The sequence below is a fragment of the Cetorhinus maximus genome, chromosome 11 (genome assembly GCF_964194155.1).
Source record: "Cetorhinus maximus chromosome 11, sCetMax3.hap1.1, whole genome shotgun sequence".
NCBI classification, from domain to species: Eukaryota; Metazoa; Chordata; class Chondrichthyes; order Lamniformes; family Cetorhinidae; genus Cetorhinus; species Cetorhinus maximus.
The window spans coordinates 106,926,388-106,941,173 of NC_135889.1; the positions used below are offsets into that span (position 1 = coordinate 106,926,388).

General features: G+C 46.9%; 1 protein-coding gene across 1 annotated transcript in view; it reads right to left on the minus strand.

Annotated features, from left to right (window-relative positions):
- Nucleotides 1–14,786, minus strand: part of LOC144686814 (protein mono-ADP-ribosyltransferase PARP14-like) — a 65,600-nt gene that overhangs the window by 19,089 nt on the left and 31,725 nt on the right. Inside the window, exons 10-15 of the mRNA XM_078552556.1 lie at nucleotides 14,193–14,255; nucleotides 9,959–10,135; nucleotides 8,765–8,931; nucleotides 7,944–8,067; nucleotides 4,214–4,276; nucleotides 2,676–2,852 (exon numbers count right to left, since the gene is read on the minus strand). Coding sequence (XP_078408682.1) covers nucleotides 2,676–2,852; nucleotides 4,214–4,276; nucleotides 7,944–8,067; nucleotides 8,765–8,931; nucleotides 9,959–10,135; nucleotides 14,193–14,255 — 771 coding nt within the window. The remainder of the gene's footprint in view (nucleotides 1–2,675; nucleotides 2,853–4,213; nucleotides 4,277–7,943; nucleotides 8,068–8,764; nucleotides 8,932–9,958; nucleotides 10,136–14,192; nucleotides 14,256–14,786) is intronic.

A 14,786-nucleotide genomic window follows, 5' to 3' on the forward strand; every position in this document is an offset into this window, starting at 1 on the left:
GCTGTCCTCCGAGTGCCAGTGACCTCGGATGTCCCTCCCTCCGCCTGCTGTGAGACAGATTGTGTGCTGTGCTCACCAGATTGTGATCCCGTGGCTGCTCTACATCTAGGTGCCACCAAGGTGTGTATTGCTATGCTGGTGGAGGGTGTGGGTGAGAGCCGTGACGGGTCTTCAATGGTGCTACCCTCAGGGTCCCCACCTGAGGTGCTCTCGGTGCTGGGCATCAGGTTCATGATTGCCTGAGGGCGACTTGTCAGATGTGCCTAGGAGAGAATGCAGAGATTATTAGTGCTTGGCAGCCACATTGAACACAGAACAGTGGACTCAGAGTAGAGTTGACAGAGGGGTGATCTGGTGCAGGGATGCTTGTTAGCGATCTCACTGTTACCACAGGAATGGTCCATGTACGTCCTCTCCAGTCAGCTCCAATGTGCTACTCTCGAACGGAGTGAGAACTTTGATGTCAGGCACTCCACCCCTGGTCTGGTACCTTGCCCATTGATTGCGCATGATCTTGTCCTGCATAAAGACAGGTGGACAGTGTGAGCAAGGCGCATGCAAGGCCAGATGAGGAGGATGCCAGGCGTGCGTGTGTGCTGAGTGGATCCATGGATGGGATAAGGAGGCTATATCCAGAGGCGATTAGGCCGAAGGGAGATGTGAGAGAGTGAGTGATGATATCCCTTTAAGCTGGCAGTGAGTGAGATGCCAGTGAATGTGTGATGGGCTTCTGAGTGTGTGAGTTGAGATTGATGAGGTGGTTGGCTTACCCTGGCAGCACTGATGAGATCATTCATCTTTTTTCTGCACTAGATGCCCAACCTCTTGTGTACAACATTGGCACCACCACCTCTGTCACCACCTCTCAAGCCAGGGTGGTGAGACTGATGGGCCTCCTGTGGCCAGAGGGAGGGTAGAGGACAAAGCGGCAGGCCTCCATTGCATCCAAAAGGTGCTCCAGGGATGTGTCACTGAATCAGAGGGCTGCACTCTTCTTGGCTTTGGGGCCATGTCTTCCCTGGACCTGTCCTGGGTTGCAAGCATTGAGAAGCGTGCGTGAGGATGCATTTTAAATATGGCGCCCGGCGTGGGGCAGCAATGAGGTAACAGTGTGGCGGGCAAATCGGGGGCCGCCTAGCAAGGCACTCAGTTAAATCAAACAGCTATGAATAAGAAAGAATAACAAAAGAATAAACAACGCGATTGAGACTGAGGCAGCGAGTTAGAACATGGCAAAAGTGCACGCAGCCCAGTCGACCTTGCACACTCATATCTGGGGACTCGTGCCAAGGCTGGGAGAGTTGTCGTCTTGCTGATTACTCAAGCAGCAGCTTGAGATAGTCAAACTTACAGAATCATAACAATCAGACAACATCCCAGACTCTTTCCATCACTGAACTTGGGTATGCCCTCCTGTCTTGCTGGCTCACCAGGGCCAGGACTTTTAGGATGGCAGGGTTTCCGGCCAACACATTCCCACCGGCACTGTTTGCCCTGTAGCGATTTGATGCTCCAACGAGCGTTAATTAGCTGCAGGCGGAACTTCAGCCCCTCACTCGGGAGGAAGTCTAGTCTTAAGCTGCTGGCCAATCTGATTGGCTGGTAGCTCTCCAGTTACTGCAGTGCCAGAAGCTACAGCAGACAGGACTAGGACTGCAGGCAGTCCCCGGAGCCTAAGTCCCAGGATTCCAGGAAGAGGTAAGTTTTGGGGGTTTCAGCGTGGGGAGGGTAGGGGAGGTCTGGGGGTGTAGACAGTGGAGGATTGGGTGTTGGGGGTGGGAAGGAGGTTCAGAGGTTACTGGACCTTAAGAGGTGGGGAGGGGCACCTTAAGTTAAAAGGGGGCTTCTGATGGTGACCCCCCCCCTCCTACCGCTTCCCACCCAAGGCTTGAACCTGATTATTTTTGGGTTTCCCCATACCCAGGAACTCATCCCGCCAGCCTGAAAATTGAGAATGGGTGGGAAACGGACTTTAAGTGGTCAATAATTGGTAACTTAAGGGCCTCAATTGGGGAAAGGACGGATGGCCCATCTGAGGCCTTGTCTGCCCCAGCGTAATATTGCAGGGGGTGTCAGGGCGGTGGGGGTTCCCAGCGGGAAGCCCATATGAAGAATTTAACACTCAAACCCCCCACCTTCAAACCCGCCAGAGAAAGAACAGGAGAATGGGAGCTGGAGTGATATACAGACCCACCATGTAAGCAAGCCAGGTTTCCTTCCTTTAAGCACAGAATGAACCACTTAGGTTTCTATGACGACTTGACAGCTTGTGGTCCTTTTCACTGGTACAAGCTCTTTCAAACACTTTTAAATGTTTTGAATGTGTTTTTTTTTTATCGCACAGAATTTTAATAGAAGGTGGGTCTACCCTCCATGGATATTTCCTGGGAACCGTCAATGTCAAAACTTGCTTTTGTGCTTTCACAGCACGGGGAAGGGTTACCTTCCAAATGAATTTCTGGATTCTGGAGCTATAAGAAAAGTAAACTCCCAATCAGTAGGGGGTTTGAGTGTAAATATCACCAAAACTTGTCTTTCGAACTTGTGTTTTGTACTTGGGAGGGCAGTAGTCTCTCACTGAAGTTACTTGACCAAGTCATACTATATATATTTTATAACATATATGCTAATTTAAAGGCACTCAATCTACCAAATGCATTTATGTTAAAGCCTACCTGCTCCTACTGCTGGAAAAGACACTGAACTTATTTTTAGATTTTCACATTCCTTCAAAACTTTGTTAAATGCTGCTTTTGCATTTTTTCCTTGAGACCACTCAACCAGATGTAGAATGTATTTCACTTGGAGATTTCCTGCTTTTGTCGTAACAACACTCTCACTGCTTTGGACTCCTGTGATGGAAAAGAGAAGTTTAATTTAAGGTAAGACTACCATTGTCATCAATTGAATAACTCATTGGCAGCACATTGTTAACCTTAATCTCTAAATTCAAAAGCTGATGGTCATTTCCTTTAAAAAGATACATTATCCAGAACCTCAGAAGGTCACAACTTAGTTGCGAATGAGGAAAACCATCAAGTTACTCCATCCAGATTAACCTCAAAGCCTCCCAATTCCAGCATCCAATTTTTCTTAAATAATTTGAGGGGTTTTTTTTCGCCTTCTACCCGGCAATCTATTCCATGCTCTTTGTGCGCAGGTGAATTTTCTGATATCCCAAATTTACATTTTAGTAAGGTTAAATCTACATCTTCTTGTCCTATTCCTACAAATTAATTTCCAGTGGTATTCCAGAATTACTATTTCCATTTGCTTAACTTACTTATCTCCACTTTTATGATCAGCTCTCAGACACCTTCTTTCAAGGCATTACAATTCAGACCTTTGACACTTGAAATTGACCTTGTGGCTCCTCTCTGAACCATCTCCAGCTCTTGAATATCATCCTTGTGTCTAGGCCAGAACTGAAGTTAAGGTGCTGTCTGACCACAGCAATGTATGGCTTGATCATGATTTTCTCTGACTTATACTCTGCTGACTTTTCTAATTGCTGCTGTGCATTGGTCCAACTTAGCATAGATAATCTGAGATTGTTTAACATGGACACCTACATCCTTAGCCATTTCACAATCATTAACAGAGTGCATGTCTTGCCCATTTTTCCTTCCCATGTGTGGTCATGTTCATTTATCTGCATTAAATTTCATCAGCTATTGTTTGGTCCACATAAATATTTCAAGTGGAAAATGCTCCATTAAGAGAACAGAAAATTACACTCAAAAAGGTTCCATTACTGTTCCCACTTCAGAATAGTTTTAGATGCCGTTATTAAGTTTATGGATTTTCATTTCAATGACATGTTTTAAGTGCCAACCTAAATTATATCAAGACCTTGAATTTAACTAAGTCTTTTGTGTTTAAAGGAAATTATATCATTTTGATTGTGGTTCATTTAAAATTAATTTTGAAATGTACTCCTATACCTTCTGAACTTTGGAGCTAGTGCTCTAGTTTCAGCTTTGCACCCACTATCTTCTGGTTAGCAACTGTCAAACCTATTATAAATAATAAAAATAAATAAAAACTGAAAATGCTGGAAAACTCAGCAGATCCGGCAGCATCTGTGGAGAGAGAAACATTTTCGAGTCCGCATGACTCTTCTTCAGAGCCTGTTATCCTTCCTATTAAAAAAATCCTCATTCTGAGCTTGCATTTATCCGCATGAAGAGGCAGGTGGCCTACAGTTACTCACCCAGTTGACTACATTCATCCATGACTGATTGGCCGGCTGCTTTTAGAATTGCACCAGAAACCCCTGCAAAGTGGAAAAGTTAGTTATTGAGGCTGAAAGGCAATTCCCATTTTACAAAGAATTTAACTTTTGTACTGAAGATCTGTAAATTCAGCAGACCAGTAATGTAACTCAAGACCACCATACTGTCTTACCATGTGGCATGGAGGGGGGAGGGGGGGGGATGGAATAGCAATCTCCAATGATGCCATGCATCTTATTTTTCCCATTCTTTCCACTTTCTCTTGGCCAGATGTCTCCTGCTTTTAACTTGCTTTAGCCTCGGGTTAGGTGGGGGAAATATTAATCAGTATAATCCCACTCCCAAACACTTTGCTGTTGACGCCTGCTGGAAGTGCGCTTGTGTGGACATCAGGTGAGGAGAGCTGTGAAGCCCTCATGGTTGTAATAGCATCCCAACACTCACTGTCAAGGATCACCTGCAATAAAGTTCACTTGGAAAGGTAGTGGAGGTGCCCTTGGAACTGGACCTCAGCAAGGAGTTAACACATTCACTTGGGGAGGGGAGAAAATTAAAGGAAAAAGAATAATAGGCCATCTTTGTTGGTATTCAGAGGGATTTGTGAGTCCCCGTACATGGATCATAGCAAGTTAACATGCAGGTACAGCAAGCAATTAGGAACCAAATGGTATGTTAGCCTTTATTGCAAGCGTTTGGGATATAAGAACATGATAACATAAGAGATAGAAGATGGAGTAGACTACTCGGCCCCTTGACCTTGTTTTGATATTCAGTAAGGTCATGGCTGATCTTCTGCCTCACCTCCACTTACCTGCCCACTACCCATATCCCTCAATTTCCTGAGAGACCCAAAATCTGCCTATCTCAGCCTTAGATATTCTCAATGATGGAGCATTCATAATCCTGTGGGGTAGAGAATTCACAACCCTTTGAGTGGAGAAATTTCCCCCTCATCATAGGCCTAAATGATCTACCTCTTATCCCGAGACTGTTCTCCGTGTTCTAGATTCCCAAGCCCAACAACTTCTCGGTGTCAATCCTGTCAAGCCCCTTGAGAATCTGTCTTGCTTCACTGAGATCACCTCTCATCCTTCTAAACTTCAGAAAGTATAGCCTAATTTACTCAACCTCTCATCATAAGACAACCCTCTTATCCCAGAAAGCAATATACTGAACCTTTGCTGCCCCACCTCCAATGCAAATATATGTTTCCTTAAATATGGGGGTGAATTTTACGTTAAAAAAGTCAAATGGCTGCTCCGCAGCGATATGACGCTACAGGCGGCCTTAAGCTCAGCGTGGGACTTCTGCCCCTCAGCAGAAGTAAGACCTACCCTCGGGAGCTCCAGCCAATCTGATTCCCAGAACTCAGTAGTGGGCGCTGCTGGGAATGCAAGCAGTCCCACAAAGGAGACAGCATGGATTCCAGACTCAGGTAAGTCGGGGCTTTTTGGGTAGGGAGGGATCGGGCACCCTAGGGAGAGGTGGGAGGGGGTGGGGGTTCATGTTTTGGAGGCCAGGGTTCAAGGCACAAAGTGGGGGGAACATCCAGGGGTGTTGTGCACCCCCATGCGCACAGGACACCGCCACCCACCCCCCACCCCCCTGCCCCACCCACCTCCCCACCCAAAGGAGGTACACTTCCTTCCCTTCATGTTTTTTCACCCGAGTTGGTGAAAAAGTGGACTTCCCACTCTTGTTCCCCTATATCGTCAACCACATTATGCCAGCGGAGGTGGAATTAGGCCCTTAGCTGACCCTTAATTGGGCAGTTAAAGGCCTTAATTAGCCAAAGGGCAGACAAGCTAATGGACATCTTACCCGCCCACCACACTATGGGGGACAGGTTGGTGGTGGGAGGGAAGGCAGTGGGCTACCCACCAGTCATGCCTTATGTGCCCCCTGCCAAAAACACGTCCGGTGGGGGGGGGCCTAAAATTCAGCCCATGGAGGCCAAAACTGCACACAGTACTCCAGGAGTGCTCTCATGAAAGCCTTCTACAGTTGTAGCAAGGCTTCCTTCTTCTTGTACTTGACTATAAGATTGAGGAAAATTTGTAAAAGTATAGCCCTTTGATGAGATCACATTTGGAGTAATATGTACAGTTTTGGCCTCCTTACCTAAGGAAGTATATTGCCATTGAGGGTGTGCACAAAGTTTCACGAGATTGATTCCTGGGATGAGGTGAGCTATCCAATGAGGAGAGATAGAGTAGAATAGGCCTATATTCCCTGTAGTTTTAATGAATGAGAGGTCATTTCCACTCCTCAAGGGCAGCTAGGGATAGGCAATAAATGCTGGCCTAGCCAGCGATGCCCACATCCCATAAACGAATTTTAAAAATATAAAATTCTTTGAGGATTTGACAAGGTAGACGCCGCGAGGCAGTTTTCCCTAGATAGAGGCCTGAATTTCACGCTCCCTCGCCAGCAGGTTTTTAGGCAGGGGGCTGGGGGAGCGTGAAATTTAAGGAATGGAATTCCCCCTGGGCTCCTGCCCTCCCTGACCTCGCAGCGATTTTACGCTGGGTGGGCAAGGCCTCGGGCCTAACCTTGCCCCATAATTGGCCACGTAAGGGCCAATTCCCTCCCAGCCTCAATTTTTGGACTGGTGGGAGGATTTATCTGACGTAGGCGAAGCCTGAAAATGAAGGGGCTTAGATCTTGGTCGGGAAGAGGGGGCGTGGGGGGGGCTTCCGATCTGACTTTGGGTGCCCCCCTCCCCCCACCTCCCAAGGTCCAATGGCTGTTGGACCTCCCTCCTCTGCTGACCCCGACCTCTGCCCCGGCACTCCAATCACCCACTTTCCACCACTCGCTCACCCACCCTGCCCTAGGACCCCCAAAACTTACCTTGCCGTCTGGTCCCAGGACTTAGGCTCTGGCATGTTGAAGCACTTCCTCTTCTGTCCACTGCAGCTCCTGTCACTGCAGGAACTAGAGGGCTGCCAGACAATCTGACTGGCTGGCAGCCATCTAAGGCAAGACTTCCTCCAAAGTGAGGGGCGGAAATCCCACCTGCTGCCACTTAACACTCAATCGAGTGTGAAATAGCTGTGGGGAGGTCAGAGTTGGCAGGGAGGACTCTTTGGATGGTGGCCACGGAAACCCCACCCTCTGAAATATTCAGGCCAGGGTGTCTAGAACTAATAGTCATTGTCTCAGCGTGAAGGTCAACCATTTAGGACTGAGATGAGGAGAAATTTCTTCATGCAGAGAATTGTGAATCTTTGGGATTCTCTAACACAGAGGATTGTGGATGCTCAGCCGATGAGTATATTGAAATCTGAAATCGAGTGTTTCTGGGCAGTAAGGCAATCAGGGCAGGAAAATGGAATCAATGTAGGAGTTCAGCCATGATCTTATTGAATAACGGAGCATATTGGAGCGGTTCCATGTGGCTCCTATTTCTTATATTCTTATAACGCTTTTTTTCAAATTCGTTTATGGGATGTGGATGTCGCTGGCTAGGCCAAGATTTATTGCCCATCCCTAATTGCCCTTGAGAAGGTGGTGGTGAGATTCCTCTTGATCCACTGCAGTCCATGTGGTGTTGGTACACCCACGGTGCTGTTAGGAAGGGGCTTCCAGGATTTCGAACCAGCTTCTGTGAAGGACTTTGAGATGTTTTAGTATGATCAAGGTGTGATAAAATTGAAAGTTATTGTTATTGAAAAACTGGTGTATGAACAAAACATCGTCACTCACCATTCTTTCGGTTAAGGTTGATAGTCGTGCTGTTTACAATCGCATCAGTCTGTTCTGCTGTGATGTCACCTTGAACAGCTACCACTTTTACTTTGCCAACATTTAGTTCTGTAGAGTTCAATGTCTAAAGGAAAAAAAATTGAGTTTTAAAAACATTATGATTACTTTCTTTCCTTCCAAATGTGGCTTCTTTCTGACCCAGAGCATAAGGAACCAATCTGTTCCTCAGCTTACACTTACAGAAATACAAGACGCGATTTTAAATACGAGACTCGATTTTAATTTTCGTATGGCAAAGCAAGAAACCAGTCCAAAAGGAGCAGTCAATTTAACTTGCCTCATTAACTTGCTGACCAATATGGCCATTAAAGTCAGGCAATGAGATGCTCCTGTAAGGGCACAAGAGGGATGATCCATGGCATAAGGTGTCTATGCTGTGAAGGGAAACCCTGCGGCAGGGGGAGGTGAAGCCCAGGATAGGGAGAACCAAGGCTTCCTTGCAGGACTCAGAGGAACAATTCTGATCTTCCTGCCTTACATATATATATAAAAAACTGCTAAAAGCTGACCTTGCTGGGGCTTTTTCTGACCCTGGCTCCTGTTCCTTGGCCTGGCGAAGAAGTCATCAGCGCTCCTCCACTCAAGCCAGTTAAAATACCAGATTGGGCCCAAATGATCCCTCTGGGCTGGGGTGAGTATTCTTGCTAGAGAGGGGCAGGAAAGGAATGTGTAAGTTCCCCACACTTCATTTTAAAAGCCCCTCCATCTGATTTCATTAGAAGGCTGCAAAATGTTGTAGCTAATTTTAAAGCTCCTCCTACCTGTTGTGATTTTTGTTGGAAGACATCAGAAAAAACATCGTACACTTTACGATCGAAGACAACAATGTAAATGAATCTAATCGCTGATGGCTTGTTTCGTAATAAATGATTTCCAAATCCAGTCAACATACAATCAATAGCATCCTGCGGTTTCACTCTTCCTACACCTGCAAAAGGACAAAGTCATAGCAAAATGACATTAAAATGGACTCAAACCAGAAGATGATTAATATGTCTTTGCTCAAATTATTGAATTTTACTATCAGGATCACATTCAATGAGACATTAATTGATCAATTAGCATGAATTAACATGTTTGCCTATTTATTATTATATGTAAATTGATTGTATTTAACTTTTTTAGTGTAGCAATTATTTACTGATTTAATCTGCAGCTATACAACACCCAAATCAGCTTCAGGTCTTTTATGAAACTGTGTCTTCTACTATAATTAAACTTATAATTTTGTATGGGTTGTAGCAGCTCTGCTGACAAGTCCATGCAGTTCCTATGAATCAATAGTTATGTAAATCAAATGACTAGGTTCTATCATAGTATCACATTCAATGAGTCACTAACTTGGAATCTCTTTTGACTATTCATTATAGAGTCACAGAGTTTTAGTGCCCATTGAGTCCGCACCGGTCATTAGTGAGCACTGAGCAGGCACACAGCTCATGATTGGTGCACTGTTAACATGATGCACTTTACCCAGTGGGAAAGTCTGGAAAAGGAAGTTCTAACATGGAAGCTGAAGATGACATTAGATAATCAGACACGGGTTGAGCCACGCAGACCAGCTGATCGCCACTTTGTTCTCCTGTCTTTGCTCAGTCAATCTCAGCCAAAGCAGCAGCTGAGGATGTGAAATCCCCAATATTGATCTCAACATCTTTGGTTTAGGTGGTAAAAAGTTTGCCCTAGTTTTTGTACTGGATTGTTATTGAGGACAGCAGCTGCTGTAAATAGAGTGTTAGTTAAGAAATTAGGTCTGGCTGTGATACCACTATAGCTGAATAGCCAGATGATGCTCATTGTCAAGAGACACACATGAATAATAGTCATTTGGGAGAGGTGTTGGAGGCACACTGGTTCTCATGGAACTGTATCTCAGCAGCAAACAACACCTTCAGGAGAAGAGAGAAATGGAGTAGAGGAAAAGATGAAAATCTTGCTGTCCTGACTGCAGTTACCTGTTCCTAGAGCAGGGAAAGATACTGTGGAAATCTGATTTAGTTCACATTCCTGCAATACTTTTTCTACCGAGGCTGTTATCATGGCTGGATTAGTTCGGCCGACCATATGAATGATGTAATCGCAGGTAAGATTTCCACTTCCGGTAATTGCAACACCATCATTAGGCTGCGAACCTAAGGAAATCATAGACATAAAGTTAAACAGAAGTTATATTTATTTTCTCTACTTATGTGAGCATTACACTTAATAACACTGTTGGAAAGACTAGTGCAAAAGGCTTTATGGGTATTAGAAAAAAGCAAAACCAGCATTTATATTGTGGTTTTTACAGCTCACGATGTCCCCTAATGATTTATTTATGACATTTATGACAGGCCAATTAGCTATGATTCTGGTCTATAGGCAAAGGCAACAAGTGATTTCATAGGTCAGGATGCCTATGTAATTCCAGAAAAACTGTGACTGGGTAGGATCTAGAAACTGTTTCATGAAGCCACTACCCTTCCCACAAAGATTTGAAAAATTTACAAAAAAAAGAAAAGGTGCTTTTCAAAAAAGTACATCTCATTGGATCGTCTGTTTAACTCGTTCATTACCTGGTTCAAAGTTGCTCTTCTATGTGGATTAACCTCAACAATTCACTGATTCACTGTTAGAGCTTGTCACTGTAAATGGCTGGTAGTTCAGTCTACGATGACATTTTGTGGCAGGACTGATGTTAAATATCTTTGAGCATATGGTGAGAACCTGCTTGTAAACCAGAGATAAGGAATGGGATTCTTCTTCTCATGTTATCCCAGATAAACGTGTGCTTTAGATGCTGCTTCAGTTCATAGAAAACATAGGGTGGAATGGTCCCAGATTTGCACAAAGTGCGGTAGCAAGCGGGAAAAAGGACGTTTTTACCCGCCGGCCGCAATGGTGGGTTTTCGCGCTGTATTGTCCTAGTCCCGACATGTACCGTCTCATTCATAATACATTGAAATGTGTTCGCCCATGCAACCACTTGTGATCAGAATTTCTTAACTTTTCCAGGCCTACCACTTCTTCTAGGTGCTGCCCTGACATCTGCAGCAGGGGTGGAAACAGCTTGTCCATGATTGGCCCTGTTGCCTCTGATGACTTCTGCGTGCATCCCCTGGAGAGCTGAGGCCTTGAAGGCCCCGCTTTGCTTTGGCTGTCCTGTGGGCCAGCTGGTCCCTCTGTGGTGACAGAGGACGAGGTTGAGGAGGATACAGTCAAGGGGGACTTGGAGGGAGCAGACAGCCTCTGAGAATCCTGAGTGGATGACCCACGGGTGTCCAGCTGCTGCTCCTCCTCTCTTGCGGTACCCGAGGGCCCCGACCTGACTCCTTGAGGGAAAGGAGCACCTTGAACGACATCGATGTGCCCCATGTCCCTCTCACATTGCCACTGCAGAAGCTCACCCATGGCTACCGCAATGGTGTGCAGATCTGCACGCATCTCCATGTTCTGCTGGACCAGGGTCTCCATGGCGTCAGCCCCACTTCATCAGAGAGCAGGCGGACACACTCCTCTGACTCACATGCCACTCTGTTGAGGGCTTCCAACAGCTCTGCGTGATGTTCCCCCATCTTCTGCTGCCTCTCCACGATGAGTTGGAATCCAGAGGCTCGTCATCTGACTCGAACTTCACAAATGCCTCTACCCCAACAGTCATCCAAGTGCCAGAGAGCTCGGCTGAACCTGCCTCCTCCTGCCATAGACACGTGTCCATGCGGTGACCGCCAGACCATGAACCCGAGACTGCTCTAGATCTGGGTCCAAGGTATGTGCCTCTGCGTTGGTGGAGGGTGTGGTAAGCGCTGTGACAGATCTTCCAGGCTGCTCGTTTCCAGTTTCCCTGCTCCACCCTTACTCTCTCTTCCCCCTGGACTCTTTCTTCCCCCCGGCATCCTTTCCCCCTTCAAACTCTTTCCCTACTCCGATCTCTTATGCCTTATCCCTTACACCTTCCTCCCCCTTATGCCTACCACCCACTTGCCACATTCTTCCCCATTACACCCTCCTCCCAGTACTCCCTCCTCCCCCTCCCAACCTCACCCCCCCCGACACCTTTGCCCCCTGCAAACCTCACCCCCCGACACTGTCATTCACCCCCCAAAATCTCACCAACATTGCGGCCCCTCCCACCCCGTACACCTTCCTCTCCCACTCAACCTAGATCCTCTCCCAGCCCCCTACCCGGTACACCTTCCTCTCCCACTCACAGCTGGATGTTCCTCTCCCCCCACCTCACCGACCATCTATAGTAGCCCATGGCCAAGGCCGTGCTGTACCTAAGCAGACCCAAAACATCAACGGAGACATTCCACCTTCCGTGAGCTGCTTCCCAATGTAGCCATGTCCATGAGAATCCATCCAGCATGCGATGCACGTGTTCCTCCAGGGTCCGGTAGCTGTAGGGCTCCAGCATCTTCTGCTCCTCAGATGTCCGCGATCTGAGCAAGGCCCTAACGGTAAGTCCCCATTTCTGCACGTCACACTTGTCCAAATGTGTTCTGGGCCTACGTGTTTTCCCGCCAACATAGCAGTAAATCTGGCGTGTGGGGACAATTGCGGTTGGGCCTTACTTTGCAGCCCGTTAGCGGGATGCAGTGAGTTCACGCCGGCCTCCAGCGGGATTGCCGTTCCACCATGGCGGACACCATCGGATGATCCAGCTGTGCATTCAAGCCAGCGTAAAACCGATTTTTGGCCTTCTCGCCATATTGTCTCCCTCGCCTGCCATGACACCTGACACCAACAGGGCCTGAAAATTCCGGCCCTGGACTTGACGATGGGAGTTGATTATTTTTGTTGGACATGTAAAAGTATAAATTGTGACAGGTTATTAGAGTGTATCATGTCATTTCTTGAACTTTAGGACCAACCAGATAGACTTCAATTGGGACTATAGATATTCCTGGTAAAATCCTGCATCTCAATGGTTCAGTCACTCTAGATGCTGCTTGTTAGCTGAAATTAATTGCTAAGTAATAAGTAGCAAAATACTATAAATGCTGGAAACTCTGAGACAAAGACAGAAAACAAGTCACGCATCCTCGATGGGGAGAGGAAAACGTGGGAATAATATTTCAGGTGCTGAAACAGCAGGGGGGAATCTTGTCACAGCATCAGGGTCTCACCTGCCGACTGGAGAGCCAGTGAGAGAGCCATGCTGCTTGTTTTCGGGAAGGCCCGCCAAGCCACAAATCAATCAGGCAATGGCGAGGCCAGCAGGCGGACTTTCCCTGGAAAGAAGACCCCAGGGGCGGAAGTCCACCCTGCCAAGAGCTTCCGGCGAATCACAGGCTGGCAGCTTTTGTGCTGAGCAGCGCCACTGGGGAGGCTGTGGCTGCTGCCAAAGGACAGGCGCCAGAGACCCAGGATCGTGGAACCACCCAGGCCATGGGTTAATAATTTGGGGAATGGGGTTTTTTATGGGGTTGGGGGGGGGGGGTCAAAGGGAGAGGGGTGCAGGGGGATTTGTAGCAAGAGCTCTCAGCAGGCCCCGCCTTCCTAATCTCCAGTCCCTCGATCAGGCACTGAGAGTCTTCTTTGATCGAAGGATCCGCCACCCCAACCTGAGGTGACAAGCCGGCTCCACAGCTTTACCTGTTGTACACACTGCATGACAACAGCCCCCCTGCAGCTGGGTTAAAACGAGGGATGAGGCCCTCAAGTGGTCATTAATGGCCACTTAGGGGCCACAACCGGCGGTGGGGTAGGAAGGTCGACCGTGGGCCTTCCCGCCAGAGCTTAATTCTGGCAGAGGTGAGAAGGCGGCAGGGTTCCAGTAAGCCACCATCCCGGCTAAGAAATGCCCTTCCCAACTCCAAGCTCGCCACCAATTACAGCACAAGATTCGGGCCATCAAGCTCAGTCACTCTCTCTGTAAATGCTGCCTAAATTGTTCGATAGCTCGCGGCAATGGTCACAGAGGCTAAAATGTGCAACAATTTCCAAGTTTTAACTTTATCTACTGACAAGCACTATGACTAATCCTACTGACTAATCCTATCTAGTATGAACACTCTGACTGTATCATCAGGCCCATATATCCAATACCAGAGAAAGAGTTATGGCTTAGTCACCCTTCAGTTATGGTCATGGAGATAAAAACTGTGATCACTGAAGGTTGATGACATAACTTGTATGTCTCAATAGTGCCCATCCCTCTAGTACTCTAGAGGCTGTTTATAAGGTAAGTATTTATCTGTGACTTACCCAATTGTTTGCATTCACCCATGACAGTACTGCCAGCTGCTGCAAATATTGCCCCAGAGACACCTGAAAAAACAACAGCAAACAAATTTGTGGATATCTAATTCAATTTTATTCGCGACGAATAACTTTGGGGCAAGTTTCCCCCCACCCTCCGCGCCGGTCCATAGTCAATGCTCAGAACACGCAGCCTTTCATTTCTTCACTTATATATAATGTTGTTACTGCAAAGAGATGAAAGGAATGTACAGAAGATAGAATGGTTTAATCTGGAAACTCCACTGAGTTTCCGATTTCAGTCAGAGCATAAGCTTTTTTACTTTTTTACAGGATTGAGGGCTAAAAATGGGATTGCTCCTGTTTTCGGGCCCTGGGGGCCGTGATTTGCAACTACCCGTGCACAGCCCTGTGGCGGTGGGCAGCATGCAAGCTTAACGATTAGAATTATTTCAGCACGTAGCCCATCCCCAAAACATAGGAACTTCCCCAAAACGAGGGAGGAAAAAAAAAATCAAGAGAGTCACCTCCAGGGTAGGCAAGTACCTCCTATTATCCAGCTAATAGTGGCATCACCTCAGCCACATTTGATGTGCATCC